The 18,029-nt window shown below is 40.3% G+C and overlaps 1 protein-coding gene across 1 annotated transcript in view; it reads left to right on the plus strand.

The window, feature by feature from the left end:
- AARSD1 (alanyl-tRNA synthetase domain containing 1) overlaps positions 1 to 18,029 on the plus strand; it is a 137,608-nt gene that overhangs the window by 60,359 nt on the left and 59,220 nt on the right. Inside the window, exons 3-10 of the mRNA XM_053453932.1 lie at positions 1,814 to 1,942; positions 2,837 to 2,996; positions 5,350 to 5,407; positions 8,741 to 8,897; positions 9,006 to 9,122; positions 10,218 to 10,348; positions 12,287 to 12,353; positions 17,246 to 17,337. Of these exons, the coding sequence (XP_053309907.1) occupies positions 1,814 to 1,942; positions 2,837 to 2,996; positions 5,350 to 5,407; positions 8,741 to 8,897; positions 9,006 to 9,122; positions 10,218 to 10,348; positions 12,287 to 12,353; positions 17,246 to 17,337 (911 nt within the window). The remainder of the gene's footprint in view (positions 1 to 1,813; positions 1,943 to 2,836; positions 2,997 to 5,349; positions 5,408 to 8,740; positions 8,898 to 9,005; positions 9,123 to 10,217; positions 10,349 to 12,286; positions 12,354 to 17,245; positions 17,338 to 18,029) is intronic.

Genomic DNA, 18,029 nt, shown 5'->3' on the forward strand with positions numbered 1-18,029 from the left:
CCTGGTATTTCTATTTATTTTGGCACTTACAGGTTTAAATATGAATGATGTGCATTGCTTTTTCTAGACAAGATCTTTTAAAGATCTGGTATGCTTGATTGTGCCCCAATAGCCACCAGAAAAAGAAAAACTGCTAAACAAAAGGTATATATTTTTTGAAAGGTGACAACCCCAAGTATTTTACTATGGGCATTTTAACACTTTTTACTTAACCATTTTAGCACCAGTGTGTTCTATACATTGCAGTATAATTTCATTTTTTTCATTTTTAACAAACCCATTCTATCCAACCACAGTATTTCAGTAAAAAAATCCCTGTGTATGTGAAATTACTACAACTTGTAAGTTGTATTCTGAAACACACACGAGTACAGGAATACCCCATATGCATAGGTAGGGCATGTCTCTTCAGGACTGCGGGTTAAAAATTGGAACATGCACATTACAGTTTTCAAACATGGAATTTTGACAAATCAGTTTGTTGGGTCCAGGTCTCCTTTGAGACACAGCAGAGGTCCCATGTTTCATTTTAATCCCCTAAAACGATATATTTCAATAAACTAGACAGCTCAGGGGATCTAGTGAGGGGCATATTGGCCTGTCCCATGCAGCTGATTTCGCACAAACACCTTCCAAAAGGTAGTCTAACAAAAAAAAAAAATACATATGTGAAACAACAAAATAGATCTTGATTTATGTTCGGTAACACCCTCCGAGTACAGCAAAACCCCACATGGATGGATAAGTCATGTTTCTCAGACATTGTGGAGTAAAAACTGGAACTTCCACATTTCAGTTTTCAAACTCTTGTAAGTGACAGGTTTAGGCCACTGACATTGATTAGGTAGTAATTATGTATTTTTTCTTAATTTGTGTTTTTTCTGTTATTACCGTATTTGCCCGACCCTGATTATAAGACGACCCCCAAAATCTGAATATTAATTGAGGAAAAAGAAAAGAAAAAACCTGAATATAAGACGAGCCTATAGGAAAAAAGTTTTACTACTAAATGTTAATTCATGTAAACTATGTAAACTAGTCTTATTTTAATAAAAGCTATGATTGAGAAAAATATTTTTTTTATTTCCTTTTATTTTCCAACCTGCCCCACCAGTTATGCACATCCGCCCCAGAAATGCCTTATACCCCCTAAATGCCACTGTGCTCCATGATATGCCTTTTAACCCTCTAAATGCCACTGTGCCCCATGATATGCCTTTCAACCCTCTATATGCCACTGTGCCCCATGATATGCCTTTTGACCCCCTATGTGCCACTCTGCCTCCAGTAATGCCTTATACCCCTCTGGCATTTAGGGGGTTAAAAGGCATATTATGGGGCAGAGTGGCATATAGAGGGTTAAAAGGCATTTCTGGAGGCAGAGTGGCATTAAGGGGGTTAAAGGCATTTCATAGAGCACTCTGCCTACAGAAATGCCTTATGCCCCCATTTAACACTCCCCCGCCCTCCCCAAACTTACCGGTGCTTCTGATTCCCCGGTGTGTTGTCCGGGCAGCGTGTGACGTCTATGCGATTCGCGTAGGCAACTTCCGCTGCAGCCGGAAGGAGGTGCGGTTAGCAGCGGGGGTTGTCTGCGTCCATCGCACAGACCTTCCCCGACTGTAAGAGAGAATTCCCCGCACCAGTGCAGGGAACTCTCATCTCTGACAGCCGGGGAAGGTCTGCGCAGGTGCAAATGGGTAGAATTTAAAAAAAAAAAATAAAAAAAAAATTGCATATACACATCTGTTATTCGTTAGTAGTTGTTTAGAGCAGTAGAATGTGTTAAATTTTGGTATTGGTTCATTTTCAGCTGCTTACAGAAGTGGTGTCGTGCAGCCCAGGCCAACTGGAAACTGAGAATGGGTGCAAGAAAGAGATATTGTATGGATTCAATGTTATATTGAAAGATACTATACTTTTCCCTGAAGGTGGTGGCCAGGTAGGTGGCTGCATGCAGTAAATAAATATCTGATTGTACATTCTTCTGTGTTTAATTGAATTTCGTAACGAATTCTTATATTTTCATTGCTTTTTTAAGAGCATTCTTCCTCTGACTTAATTATATATTACATCAAAAGCACCTCTGCTGGACAAAGTAAAAGCAGTCTTGGTTTTTGTGTCTCAGTGCTAGATTCCGTGGCTTTTACTCATCTAATGGCTTTAAGATTGCAAGAGCAGGTCCCTCTTTTTCTCCAGTACTAGTATGTGATGCTAATATTAGTTTTAATCAAATTACATGATTTCTCCCCTGTTTTAATAACTCAAAGCAATAAAATTACCATTAACATAGTATAAAATAGTAACAGCACCATATTGCCACTAAACTACCCATCAAATTGGCACATGGTTTACGACATATCATCACGCTCACAAAGGTTTTCCCTGCAGCACTAAAAAATAGACGCATAGCATTCCAACATGCAAGAGGTGAAATACACAGACACAATAACATGTTTTGCACGTTAGCATTGGAGAGGTTAACTAAGTACAGAAGCAGACTGAAAAGGCAGATGTTAGGGTCATCGTAAAACTGCACATATATAAGGTTAGTTACAATGTATCACTTGCGTTGTAAGCTACTAACTGAGAGGAGACTGCTCCCTTATTAAGTAGAACTGGGTGCTGAGTTGTACAGTATTCTCCCTTTTTGTACAACTGATCAGGGTATTTAACTGGCTTGACCTTTAAAAAGTCATTACTTGACAACCCAAGCTGGCACTCTGGAAATAAAATTATATGCAATAAAGTAGACCATTATGTGCTGTCAATCTATTATGATTTTTGTCTGTCAGGTGGTATACTTTACTCTGTAATGAACATTTTTATTTTCCAGCCAGATGACAGGGGTTTAATTGGTGGTGTGCCTGTGCTTAGAGTGACCCGGTATGGCCAAAATGCGGTACATTTTTTGTCTTCTCCCCTGGATATTGGTGCTCAGGTACTAGTGAAGGTGGACTGGGAACGGAGGTTTGATCACATGCAGCAACACTCAGGTGACTTTATTTTTGTTCCCCACCAGTTAAACCTTTAAATCAGTTAAACCCACATAAAACAGTAGGTGGCTGACCCAGAGCCTTCCCTTGCGGGATGCTACAAGGACTGACTTCCCGTGATGTAGGTGGGCGTGATGTAGGTTGCCAAGCTGTGACGGTGTGGAGGGCGTGGGCATGAGGGATTAATAGCACCAGGCCTCTGGATTTACTAACTTCACCCCTTAACAAGGCATCAGTTATACCAAATTAACCCCCAAATCCTGCCAGGTAATCTGCCACGACTCACAATTTTGATACCGGATTTTTGAGATATCCGAATTAAAATATCTATCTTTATATATGTATGAACCCACCTCGGACAAACAACATATATATATCCTCTAGAAATTAGGTAATAACAATATGGTAATGTGTTATCCTCTCTTTGGGTTTGTGGATATCAATACTACAGTGGAAAAGTATAGTTAAAATGATACCATATATTGGCTAACTGAGAGTTTAATTTCATGCTTTTGAGACCAAGTTGTTAGGTCCCTTCCTCAGGTATTAACATTATCAATACTACAGTGCAAAGACAGATATGAATTATGAATATTTTAATAACAAAAAGACATGTTACACAATGCCACCAATGTCGGTGGGCAGTTTTGTTTTAAATTATATTTGTTTTATATCTTATATAACAATTTCCTTTTAATTCAGAAGCGCATGTAGAAGAAAATGTTGTTAGTACATATTCTTAAGCTGGAGGGGCAAATGTAAAATCAGAAATATTTCTTTACTGAAAGGGTAGAGATGACAGAGAGTAATACAGTGAAGGAGTTAAAGCAAGTATGGGATAGGCATAAGGCTAAGCTAGCTATAAGATAAGGCCAGGGACTAAGGAACATATTTAGAGGCTAGACAGACCTTTTTTTCTTTCTTTTTTTTTCTTTACATATTTTCTTTATTAATCAAACTTGGAAGGCTGAATACATGCAGGCTGAATTTTTTTTTCTTGAATGTTCTGTATACTTTACCTGTATTCAGAAATTTTGCAGGTCTGGCTGAATACTTTATTACCCGTCCTACCTTCAATGTTCTCTTAACCCCTTAATTACCAGTGACGGAAAAACAGTTACTTAACCACCGATCAACGGTGTCGCTGAAATGCCTAGATAACAAGGCATTTGCTGACACAAACACCCACCCCAAGATAGCGACGTCTTAAAAAAATAAACAAATTAACGAGAGACCCCCCCCACAGGTTGAATACAGGTACTGCATCTGAGCCCAACTTTCTAATCACAATGTGATTAGTAATATATATATATATATATATATATATATATATATATATATATATATATATATATATATATATATATATATATATAAAAAAAAAAGCTAAAAATATTATACAACTAGGGTAACAATTAAATATAATTATGCAGTGATGTCGCCATCAGAGAAACCATCCAGCTTTATTTTTATGAGCATGTGCTAAATTTAGCACAGTATGAAAAATCCTGACATGGACAGAGTTAAAATACCAGCAAGACACAAGTAGTGTCTACTTTAAAAGAAAAAAATGAATGGTTTTATGGGGAAAATTGGAGTGGCTGGGTTCACAAAGGGGTCCCAAACAGGACATAGGCACAGACTGACCAAAATGAAAAAAGAAAACGCACTAACCAAATGTTTTTAGCCTGCAAACAACCTGGCAAACCCATGGATGGGCTGTATCATTGTACTCGGGAGAATACCTATACCAGGAGCTATAAATTCGTACCTGAAGTACAATTTGTGTGAAAAAAAATTACTACCACAGAGTTTGACAAAGGGTGGTAGTAGAATTAGTCCATGAAATGGGTTAAAATACCAGCATTTAAAATAACTTGGGGTGTCTAGTTTTCAAAAATATATGGTTTGCATTGGCCGGCTTCAAAGATGTCCCAAATAAATAGCACATGGTGCAGAATGACCAGATTTTGATTGTTCATCTTACTTTATTATATTATTTTTTTTATAGGAAATTAGATGGTATGATAAAAATGGTATCTGAAGAAAGTCGTCCTTGTCCTGAAAAAAACAACTTATAATTTGTGTGGGTACACTAAATAGGAGAGGAGAGCTCCACAAAAATATTAACAGCCTAGGTCACAAAGGGCACAACCCCCCCCCAAAAAAACAGCCTGCTCATTAAGGGTTTAATACCTTCTTTTTTTCTTCTTCTTTATGTTTTTTTTGTATTTTACTTGCTGCTCAATAAAAGAAAAGAAATAGATAGAGGTTGGGTAGACTAGATGGGCCGAATGGTTCTTATCTGCTGTCGCTATGTGTCCATTTTATTGACTTGTTCTCTTTGCTCTAGGTCAGCATCTTATCACAGCCATCGCCGATTCCCTTTATGGATATAAGACAACCTCCTGGTAAAAAATATAAACGCATTCTTCTCTCCCCCCTCTCATTAACTTTTTCCCTTGTGTTATTCTCATGAGTCTCTGTCTCTTATTCTTTCTCTCATTCTTCTGTCTCCCCCCCCCAACACTGCACCTTTACCCAGCACAGAACATTATTCAACAGCCCCCTACATACAATGCTATCCGGAAGGCTATCATTCCCACTTGCTTAACACTATCCAGCAGCCCCTCTCTTCCACACACCCATTTGTGTCTGTTTACTCAAGGGAGAGTGACTTTACTATACTTTTATGAAAGTCCAACTCTTAGTGAGCGTCCCCTGCATGAGGAGGCTTGCTTGCTCTATATAATGTATATTTGAATCAGTGGGATTTCTTGAAAGTTTCCCCACTCATTAGGTTTTTCACAATGCAGCACTATCTCAGCCCCATTTTGGGGAGCTAAAAATTCAAATCCTTACAAACTCTCCTGAGAGTTCTCCTACCAAAGAAAAAACATTATCAGGAGCCCATCCATCCCCCTGCACAAAACAATAATCATCTCACACAACACTATTGGGCAATCTCCTCGAAAGCCAAAACATCCTGCAAACCCTAAACCCCACCATTGTACATCAGGAAGCTCCTCTCTCCCCAGCACTCAACACTATGTAGAACACTATGTAGAAGCACTCTCTCCCTGGGGCACAACACTGCATTGGAAGCCTTTCCCTCTGCAATCAAACAGCCCTTTATACCCTTTCCCCACATAGTATTCAGCAGCCCTCTCTCAATCATAGCAGATCATATTAGTCGCACCTCATTTTGCCCATCTATTTCCTTGCCATTCCAGGTAGCACTAAGAGAGATGGCTCTACCTATCAGGTAGGGCAGGGACAAATAAATTAAGCCTTCCCCTTTTCCTCCCCAGTTTAAGGCTTACTTTCTCCAATAGAATAAAATGTATTTTGCCATGAAAAATATATTTCGGAAATTCCCAGAATTAAAGCTATTAGGAAAACTACTATTCCTCTAGAGGATGCCTCTCTCTTTACAGATCTGCTAAAAGATCCATTGAAGCAGCCGCTGCAAATTTCTGCCCAGCTATTACCATTGCTTCAACTTCCAGAGCTGTCAGAATCTGGTTACAGCAGCCTTTAGAAGACCTAGCCTCTGTTTCTGGTGCAGATCAAGTGGCTAAAACAATAGCAGATACTTGCTTAGCAGTAGACTTTGTGTCAGTGACATGAAACATGTACACAGTACTGCCAGAGCTCGGGTCTTCCACATCTACCTTTAATTGCTTGGGCAATCAAGAAAAATTAAAGAACAGAAAGCTACAGTAATGGATATGGTTCTCAGAACTTCAGAAATTATTCATAGAACATCTGATGCACCTTCCTGCTTGAAGGGGCATTCTCTTACAAGGCCCCATTTGCCACCCGAATCCAAACTGAAAGGGAAAAAATAGCTGTTCAAGGTCTCTCCCCTTTAGTTATTAACACCCTTATGGCCAGCAGAAAAATGTTAACCTCACTCAAATATCAAATATTTATGGAAGATGTTTTCCCTGTGGTGCCAATCATAACACATATTGCAACCTTCGATTCTGGAGTTGTTGGATTTTTTTCAGAAAGAGATCGATGCGGGTCTTAGCCTGGCTACCATCAAGTTTCAGATTTCTGCTTTCAGTGTTCCCTTAGACTGCTCCTTTTGTTATCACCCATGTGTGTCGGGACCGACTTGTCACCCGACTGGGTACTCCTGCCAAATGTTGCTTCCTCCTGCCGTGACACCAACAATTAACCCCTTCAGCGCCAGGCAGAACCAGCGTTGTAGATAGAAGGGGGACATCGCTGCACCCAAGCTGCATTGGCACTGTGGCTATCCGAAGCTTAGCTACACTGCGTGGCTATTGTCCTGAAAAGGACAAGGATCATAGCAGCCCACCTCAAGCATCAGGCAACACTCATGTTGAGGTGAAAACAGGACTCCTTTATTAAAACCAAAGACAGAGCTATATATACACAAGTAAGAAAAGGGGCAAGACAAATATCACATGATCTAATTACCATGTCAGGAAGGAAGTAATTAGATCAAATCCTGCAACACAATATCCGGGGGAAGGACAGAATGACATGAGACATAAATAATTACATTAATTGGGGACGTAGACGTGGAATGACGATAGACATATAATTGGCTTGAGACAGACAATGGCCAGGACACAGGGATAACAGGAGCTCACAGGATTAACAGCTACCTGTTATGTAATTGATAATTAGGTACGCAGGAGTGACACCTAGTCATACCTACAGGGGGTCTTAAGACAAGGGCTAACTCACACAATAACAGGGGAAACACTTCACACCTATACAATTAACACTGCTAAGACAATCAGCCTTCTTCCTACCACAGGATGTCCAGCTGATGTTACAGTTTTGAGACTGAGTGCTAAAACATGGGGAACATCAGCAGAAACTGAACCCCTGTATCCACACAGGAGGCTGGCTCTCAGGCCTCTCCAGGGCCCCAGTGATGGAGGGTTCTGTCACACCATGTATCTGAAAATTTTGTAAGGCTATGTCTATGATGAGGCCAAGACTCAGTAACTACGTAGGATCCAAATTTAGTCCTTCGTCAGTTGACCCTAGCCCCTTTGATCTTTTGGAAGAAGTACCTCTCAAATGCCTGATACTCAATGTAACATTTTATTGACTAGAAGACTAGGGGAATTAAATGCTTTATCCATACTGGATCACTTTCTTAGATTCTTTGACAATAGAGTTGTTTTTTGACTTCCTCCTGATTTACTCCCAAAGGTCATTAAAGATGCCTTCTGATCTACTTGTTTCACACTAAGAATTGAACATGATCTACCTCATTGATCTTTTTGTCGGTATCAGGAAAGGCATGACAGTTTCTAAATCTTCTATCAGTCGATGGATTACTGAATACATTTCCTAACGCTACATAGCAGAGGGAAAGATGCCACCTACTGGGTTAAAAGCTCACTCCTCATCATTGGTGGAATCAGCGGGAGTGCAAGCAGATTTACACTACCCACCCAACCTACAATCAACTTCATATAGTTTACCTCACTGTCTGCTCATCCTAACAAACCTCTTGAAAAACTTCCATGTTCCATGCTCTGTGCATTAAAATATCCCCACCATCACAACTCATCCCTCTCATCTCTTTCATAACTACTTATGTCAGATTCCCACTCTTCCCAGTCTCCAGTCAACTGCGAATAACCTATGCGATTCCCGGTGGTATTTGTAATGGCAGCGATCTGGCCTAATTTTTCTCCTTGGGAGGCTGGGACATTTATTAAAATTTCCACCTCATTTTCTTCTGACAGGGAACTGGGAAGCCAGCGAAGTTTTATTGAGCTGAATACACCAGTGATGACACCTGAACAGGTTTATAGTATTGAGAAACATGTAAATCAAAGGATCAGAGAGTGTATCCCTGTCATTGTGAGGGTTATCACAACAGATGATCCAGAATTTGATATGGTAAGACTGGTGCAAATATTTATAATATGTGCCAGCTAGCTCTTTGCAATTGTTGCTACTTTATCTTCCTTGTTGTTTTTAAAATACGATCATTTGTTTTTCTTTTAGGTTAGAAGTCGTGGTTTGCCAGACAACCATGCTGGTCCAGTTCGAGTAATTGATATTAGAGGCATTGATGCTAACATGTGCTGTGGTACTCATGTATCAAATCTGAGTGACTTACAGGTGTGTTAGAAAAAAACACTGTGGCTCCTACCTGTCTCCTCATCATACTGTGTTCACTTATTCTCCAAACATACACCACTAGGTAGAATATGGTAAAAATAAGAGCCATGCATATAGTAACTTTGTATATAAACATGAAATCAGAAACTAAAACATAGGAACATTGTCACTATTTGAGCTTCAAACATGGTGGGATCTGTACACCTCCCCTTTTAGGACAACGAAATGGAGTAGAACATTTAATGGTGCTATAACAGCGTAATGTTTAATAAAATAATGACATTAGATAAACTGAAACAGGAATAAGGTTTCGCAAGTCTTCAGTGTAAAACAAGTTAAAACCTAATTACCGTATTGGCTCGGATATAGGCCGCCCCCGTATATAGGCTGCACCCTAAAAGTTTGGTGCTTTTTTAAAGAAAAAGTTTTTTTCTTTAAAAAAGCACCAAAAAAAACATGCTGCCACTCTGCCCCCCCCGACATATGCTACCACTGCCCCCCCCCGAGATATGCTGCCACTGACCTCCCTCCCCGAGATATGCTACCACTGTCCTCCCTCCCCGAGATATGCTACCACTGTCCTCCTCTGCCCCCCCGACTTACCGGAGCAGACTCCCGGATGTCTTGCAGGGCCGGCGGGGGACATCTACGCAATATGCGTATACAACTTCCGGAAGTTGTATTGCGTAGATGTCCCCCGCCAGCCCCGCAAGACACCCGGGAGTCTGCTCCGGTAAGTCCGGGGGGGGGGGGCAGAGGTAAAACGCATCCGCACGATGCGCTTAAACAACCTCCCGTGCCGGCACCGCCCCCCCCGTGGGAAGTGCTGGCAGGAGAGGCTGTCTGAGCGTATCGGGGAGTAGGATGCAGGTCCCCTGCACCGCTGCGGGGGATCTGTATCCTAACCCCGCTGCCTGGGCGCTAGACCCCGAATATAGGCCGCACCCCCACTTTACATAAAATAACTTCCTGTCTTACTAATTAGCATTGTTAATAGTGTTCAGTACCATGTACAGGAGGAACAAATTAATTTAATAAACACTGTGTTGAATATTATTTCATAACAAGAATATTTTGTTCAATTACATATTCTAGGTTATTAAAATTCTTGGTGCAGAGAAAGGAAAGAAGAACAAGACTAACTTGATATTCCTAACAGGAGAACGAGTTCTAAAATATGTTGACCGGAGCTATAACATTGAAAAATCCTTAACATCTCTTTTAAAGTAAGGCTTTGTTATTCCATTTGCTAACTTTGTTATTTTACCAATATTATTGTGTAATACAAAAGAAATACTTTGGCACTTACCCCGCACCTGCTGCACAGTGAATCACAGTGACTCTCTTATTACAGAAGAAAAAGTGTGTACACATCAAACATAAAAAGAAAATATTGATAAATGTGATCAGTGCAATCCACCAGAAGATAGTTGAGACAATTTACAACCATAAATAAAATACTATGATGATGCAGTCAGACATCCACAATTCCAATTAATACAAATATAGAAAAGAGAAAGAAATCGTATATTATGCATAATACTGTAAAACTTCGATGTTACAGTGCTGTACAGTAATGCAGTCTCATGTGCATAGAGATAGGTTCATCAAATGGTGTCTTCTTCTTATGGCACACAAACGGATATGATTATAAGAAATCAGCAAATACAATCTTCAACAAATTTATTATATATAAAATACCTTACATAGTAGTTTTCAGCATCCTGCATCCACAAGCAACGTTTCAGGTACACAAATCCAAAATGTGCAAAAATCCCAGCAATAAAACGAAGAAACAGAAAATATCATAAATGTTGTTGCTCATATTAGACATACTACCAGTTTCACCCTCCATAGTGACAAATCAACATTTTTTTATTTGATGTGTATACCATATGATTGTGTGTCATTAAAATAATTTTCAACATGTAGGTATGGATAGGATTTTAACATGGTGATAAATTATTATTAGTAAACTGTTATTGCTGCCTTGTGTTTTTTTTAATATGTTTTAAGGGCTATGAATGCTATTCCACTGTAATATTAACAAACTAATACGTTTAATTATACCAAACAAAATAAATGTTTCCATGACATTCTTGACATATTGGCAGTTAGCTCTGTTGCATAACGCAGATCTGCATCCTCTGTACTGATCTTAGGGGTGTCACATGGTCACAGTGATCGTATGATGCCCAAGACTCATGGGTTAATCATAAAACATCCTCATTATGATTTTATAGTACATGAGACAAACAATCCAATATATTGGATTTTAAATATAAACACTGGAATAGAAACTAGATACTTCTGTCGATTAATCCTTAACTCAACTGACCAGGTTTGGCTTCAGTCTCATGTCCAATCCTTACTCCTAACTACCATTGGTAAGCTGCAGCCAGCGTTAGGCGGCCGTGGGGCCACATAGACATATACGTGGCCCGGTGCTTCTCAGCCAGCCCCCGGACCAGTGGAATCTGCAGGTGTAGTAAGGGTGAATTAATGGGTGAGTGTTTAGGGGCATAAATGGGGCAGCAAGGTTGTTAAGGGGCAGAGGTGGCACACGCAGGCTGCTTTAGGGGCAGATGTGGCACAGGCATGCTATTTCAGGGCACAGATGACACAGGTAGACTGTTTCAGGGGCACAGATGGCACAGGCAGGCTGCATCAAGGGCAGAGGTGGCACAGGAAGGCTGCATCAGGGGCAGAGGCCTACCACATGAATGTCTGGCTAAGTATAAAGTCATAGGTGTTATGCTGTACAATATCTGTTTAGTAAATGTTATTTATTTAAACCTATTTATAAGTTAATATTTTATTTTTTCAGATCTCTATTCGTTTCCAGTTGTGATTCAGATTACAAATTTGTACAATAAATATTCTAGCCAACAGTAATTATTTTTGTGGGTGTCTTTACATTTTAAAGTGGGAGGGGTGCCAGATTTTTACTGTACTAAATACTCACCAACTAGTGCCATCCTCTGTCTTTTGAAGAAGAAACAGAATTAGGTTTAATCAATATTGTTTTTTTGTCAATGGAGTGCACACCATCCAAATTAACACATTTTGCCTAGACAGTTTCGGTTTCTATTTTATTTTTTCAATGTATTCTTGTTTGTAATATATGAAGCTCTTCTGATTATGTACTTCATTTAAATTCATAGAGCTGGCTTTGAGGAACACACAGAAGCTGTGGATAAATTACAGAAATCTGTTAAAGCACTACAGAAGGTAGGGATATAGACGGAAACGAAGAAAAATAACTACATAACATCTTATGTTTCTGTAATATATTGTCATATTCATGGCCTATGTTCTTACTCATAAATGATCTAAAACAGAATGTTAGTGCTAGACTTGTGATTTTTTTTTTTCCACAGACATATGAGAACATGCATGAGTAGATACCCTATTGGTAACACTAGGCATTAACCCCCCAAAAACAACAAGCGCAGAAAGTTGATTAAAACACCACCAATACTACTCTAAAGCAAAGGAATGTAAAAGTTATAGGCTCAGCTCCACTTACTAAAAATTGTCCACTACCATTAAAAATTAGGAAAAACATTGGAGGAAGGATAACGAAACAACAAATGCCTCACCCCTCTTCTAAGTGAGGCACTTAATAGGTTGAGTAAAAGATAACAGATTATAACTAGATGCTAGTGAGAAAGAGAATAGCTAAAGAGAAATGAGAGAGACTGTGAGAAAGGGAGTATCACATACGGGGTCCATACAGACGACTGTAATGACCCATAGCGCCCAAAGATGGTGTTCAGGAGTTATTGCGCAGTAGTGGACAGGGCCTGGTGCAGGGCGACTGCACTCTCCCGGGTCGCATCTAGGGTTATGCAGCCACATACCAGGGCCCTGACATAGCAGCTGATTTTGTCCAAAACTTGGTGATATCCTGCAGGCACCCTAGAGCAGACATGAGACATAGCACCAGAATAATGTGCAGGATGGGAGTATAGAAGCTAAGCAGAGTAACATACCAAGCAAGTAGGAGAGAGCGAGCAAGAAACTTAACCAGACAAGACATACATTGTACAGGACACAACAAAGGACAGGGAGCAAGGCAAGGAACATAGGGGATGGAGTGAGGAGCCGAGATCCTCGGACGCTTCTCCTTTAAGCAAGGATAGGATATCTTAAACTGGGACATGGGGAGAGAGGAACCGAGATCCTCAGATGATTCAGGGAAAAGAGGGCAAAGGCACATAAAGGACTGACACACAAACACAGGAGTAGCCTAGCACAATATGATAACAATTGGAGATTTAGTCACATCTTATGACCATAGTATGCTTAGCCCATCACTACGCCAAAGTACTCCAATATTCGGTGGGTCCTAGCGCTAAACCCTGCCTACTGAAATGTTAAGCTGAAACTTAACGTTTCAGACACAGAACCAAGAAGGACATACCTTTAGCCTACTGACTAAAACAAACATAACAAAGAGTGGAGCACATCTTATTAAGGAAACAGAGCTGAATCCAAGAACTGGACTGAAACAAAGTATCAGAAGTACACGGCAGAGCTCAAGGAAACCCAGGAATGGATCACAGCAAAGGGGGAACTCTAGCGAGACAGGGACACTAGAAAGAAGCAGCTCTGCAGCCTGAATGGAGCCTGACAGGGAGGATATAATGAGGAAGGGGAGAAATAAGAGGCAAAAGGATATAGAATAGGAGAAATAAAGAAAAAAGGTGACGGGTAAAACAAAATGTTAAGAAACCTTAAACCTGAATATTTAAGAAAGTAAGGTTCTGGCTTTCTTAGGAGAATATCTATGTGTGCACAATTATTGGGCAACTATTAGTGTGCAGGATTATTATGCAACTAAATGAGAACAATAATTTTCCCACTTTAGGTGTTTATTTTTATCTATTAAAGTGGGAATACTTAACAAACTACTAAAAATTTACGAAATTTGTGACATTTCCAAAAAAAAAAATCAGGGGCCAATATAACCACCCTTCTTTTACACAGTCATAAGCCTTCATTCATGGAGTCTGTCAGTTTCTTGATCTGTTGATGATCAACTTTTTGTGCAGCAGCAACCACAGCCCTCCGAGACACTGTTCAAAGAGGTCTACTGTTTTCCTTCAACTTCAATCTGCCTTTAAGAAGGGCCCACAAGTTGTATGTCGTTATTTTTTCATCTTTAAGGCCTTTACTGGCTAGCCATGCAATGGAGAACCTCCATGCATGCGATGGAGCATTATCATGTGTAAAAATCATGGTCTTAATGAAAGATGCAGACTTTTTCCTGTACCACTGCTTTAAGAAAGTGTCTTCTAAAAACTGGCAGTAGGTTTGGGAGTTGAGTTTGAGTCCATCCTAAACCTGAAAAGGTCAGACTAGTCCATACCAGTACCCCTCCTCCAAGAAGAGGAGCTCTGTGCCAGTTACAGATCCAGTGACGGGTCCATCCGTCTGGACCGTCAAGAGTCACTCTCATCCCATCGGTCCATAAAACCTTTGAAAAGTCTGTCTTAAGATATTTCTTGGCCAAGTCTAGATGTTTCAACATAGGTATCTTGTTCAGTGGTGGCTTTGGTTTCAGCCTTCTGTACCGTGGCCATGTCTCTGATCACTGAACACCTTGTACCTCTGGACACTACAGGAAGGTTCCTGGTAGCTTCATATTTGAGTCTTTTATTCTCAACACGTTTCTTGTGACCCTATGAACTATTTGCAACAAAACATTTGATGTTTCTGTGATCACGCCCCAATATCTTAGCAATTTCAAGAGTGCTGCATCCCTCTGAAAGACTTTTACAATGTTTGACCTTTCAAACATTGTCAGCTAAATTTTCTCTTTTTCTGCCCATTTGCCTGAGAAAATGAAGCTGACTAATAATTATGCACACCTTGACATAGGGCGTTCTTCTCCTTAGGCCACACCCTCACTCATTACACAAATACACATCACCTGATATGGTTTAATCCAACAAGCATTCAAGTTAATACAGCTTGGAGTTGGAAATATGCATAAAATGATGATATGGCCAAAATACTTGCTTGCCTTTTAATTGTGCACACAGTGTATGTGTGTATAGGGAGGCATGTGTAAGGGCAGTGTATATAGGTGTGTAAGGGCAGTGCGTGTGTGTGTGTGTGTATATGGGTAGTGTATATATGTGTGTGTATGGGCAGGTGTGTGTAAAGGCAATGGATGTGTGTGTATATGGGCAGTGTATATCTCTATGTATAGACAGGTATGTAAAGGCAGTGGATCAGGACATAACCATTGACGACGACTCCTTTCTGTCTCCCCGTGTCGGTTCAAAATTGTTGGGAGGACCCTTTCTAAACTATTTTGAAATGGAGGCTGCCTGCTCAGTGTGTGAGCAGCCGGAGAGGAAGCTGCAGGAGCGGTGTGTGTGAGCATGCATGTGCACTTGTGTGTGTGTGTGAGCATGCATGTGTGTGTGTGTGTGAGCAGGCATGTCTGCTTGTGTGTGTGTGTGTGAGCGTGTGTACTTGCATGTGAGCGTGCGTGTGTGTGAGCATGCGTGTGTACGTGTATGTGTGTGTGTGAGCATGCATGTCTATGCCTGCTTGGAGATGGTCTTGTAGCCACCCATTCCAGCCTTGTGTAGGTCTACTTTCTTGTCCCTGACATCCTTGGACAGCTCTTTGGCTTGGCCATGGTGGAGAGTTTGGAATCTGATTGCTTCTGTGGACAGTTTTTTTTTTTTTTTTTATACAGGTAACGAGCTGAGATTAGGAGCAATCTTTTAAAGGGAGTGCTCCTAATCTTAAACTCGTTACCTATATAAAAAGACACTTGGGAGCCAGACATCTTGATAGGGGATCAAATACTTATCTCACTGAGTAAAATGCAAATCAATTTATAATTTATTTGAAATGCTTTATGCTGGATTTTTTTGTTCTGTCTTTCACTGTTCAAATAAACCTACCATTAAAATTGTAGACTGATCATGTCTTTGTCAGTGAGCAAACGTACAAAATCAGCACTTCACTGTATATGTGTGTGGGAAGTGTATATGTGCGCGCGCACGCACAGGCATGTGTAAGGGCAGTATTCCATATATATCTGTATGGATGTGCAGTGTATATGTGTATGTGTAAAGGCAGTGAATGTTTGTATATAGGCAGGCATGTGTAAGTGCAGTACATATTGTGAGAACTTCGAGCTATAGGGACTAGTGTGCAAGTTCTAGTGTGCAAGAAATAGCAAGTTTTTTAATAACCAGATTTTTCAGATGGTAGTTCTGAAATATGAAAAAAGGTAAACAAAAGAAAATCATAGTGTAAACTGTGCTTAAGGTTGTGTCTCATGCTATGTTTTATGATTGCACTCACAGATGGAGGATCAGAAATGGCTCCTTATTTGAAGATCTATAATCAGCTTATTTTTCTGAGGGTGCAAGAGAAAGAAGGAAATAATCATAGTGTATACTGTGTATTAAGTTATACTTTACAATATAAAATGTAAAAAAAAAAAGGCTCATCTAAATCAAGTCACAGGTGATTAGTAATGACTTTTACCATCCTCTGCAGTAGTCAGTCATATCCGTTTATGCCAGATGAGAGGATCTTTTTGGTTCATTTGTCACCAGTTACAAATTCCAGTTCATTCCACTAACGTGTTTTGCATGATGCAACTTCCTCAGAGTGGAGATGGTGACCACGCTGCTGTTCTTCTCTTATATTCAGTCCTAGTCTAGATATCGTAATAACTCTTGCTACTTCTGGGTTTATGTACTTCAGGGTTTGACAGTTTGTTATCCTTCAATGTTAGTACCCGGAGAAGGTTTATTCCAATGGGACCGTCAGAGGAATAAAAATAAATTACATTACGTTCTGTTATTTTACACGTTTTCATGCATATGCTGTGTATCTAATGTTATGTCAGTAAAGCTGAAATGTCTGAAAATGTGTATCAACATTCAAAATAAAAAAAAAGCAAAATAAAGTGTTTTTTTAAAAAAAAAATATAAATTAAAAGGTAATCCTACCGCCTAATAAAACATACGGTTAATTTTGGTAGATGAAGCATGTTTTTCTTTTTTTTTCTTCTCTTAATACTAGTGTGTTACTGCATATACAATGTATAAGGATGCTCACTTTGTGGGCTGTTTCTATTTCAGGCCAATCTGACATTGCTGCGAGATCTTGCTGCCCTAACTGCTCAAACCTTCAAAAGCATTGCAGACAGAGGGAAAGTTTTCTCTTTACACAGGTAAATAGACAATGGTTTTGAGCCTAACTTATTTATTCTTTATTATTTCTATGTTAAGTTCCCTGAACACACATTTTATGAATGGACTTTAACTAAACATACAACCTCCAAAGAAACATTATGGTTTCTATATGAAGTGAGTCAAATAAAAAATGAACAGTGATTCAAGAACCTAATAAAATACTCACAAGTTAGCAATTTAACTCCCAGACAGGCCCGGACTGGCCATCGGGCACACCGGGCATTTGCCCGGTGGGGCCCAGGGCCACATCGATGTAGGGGCTGATGGAGCTGCAGCTCCAGGCCCCTACCTTAAAACAGGCCCAGTAAGGACCGGACTGACTGGACCTATGCGGCCTCTACGGCTGTCCTTAATGCAGGGCAAAAGGGGCACCTGCCCCTTAAGCCTGCAGCATCTGCGACCGGGCCCACCGCTCTAGTAGCGGGCCCGCTACTTACCTGGGAGACATGCGTGAGCAGCGTCTCTTCTACCGCCAGGGGGACGCAGGAATCCAACGGAGTCACGTACGCCACATGACCCTGCTGTGCGTCTGCATCCCCTGTGCGGTAGAAGTCTGCGAGTGGCGGGTACATCTTCAGTTCAGGTAAAAGAGGCTGTATGAAGGAGTATGTGAGAGCGAGTGAGTAAGTGAGTGAATTAATGAGTATCTGTGAAGGAGTGAGTGAATGAT

Source organism: Spea bombifrons, chromosome 13 (genome assembly GCF_027358695.1).
Source record: "Spea bombifrons isolate aSpeBom1 chromosome 13, aSpeBom1.2.pri, whole genome shotgun sequence".
Taxonomy (NCBI): domain Eukaryota; kingdom Metazoa; phylum Chordata; class Amphibia; order Anura; family Pelobatidae; genus Spea; species Spea bombifrons.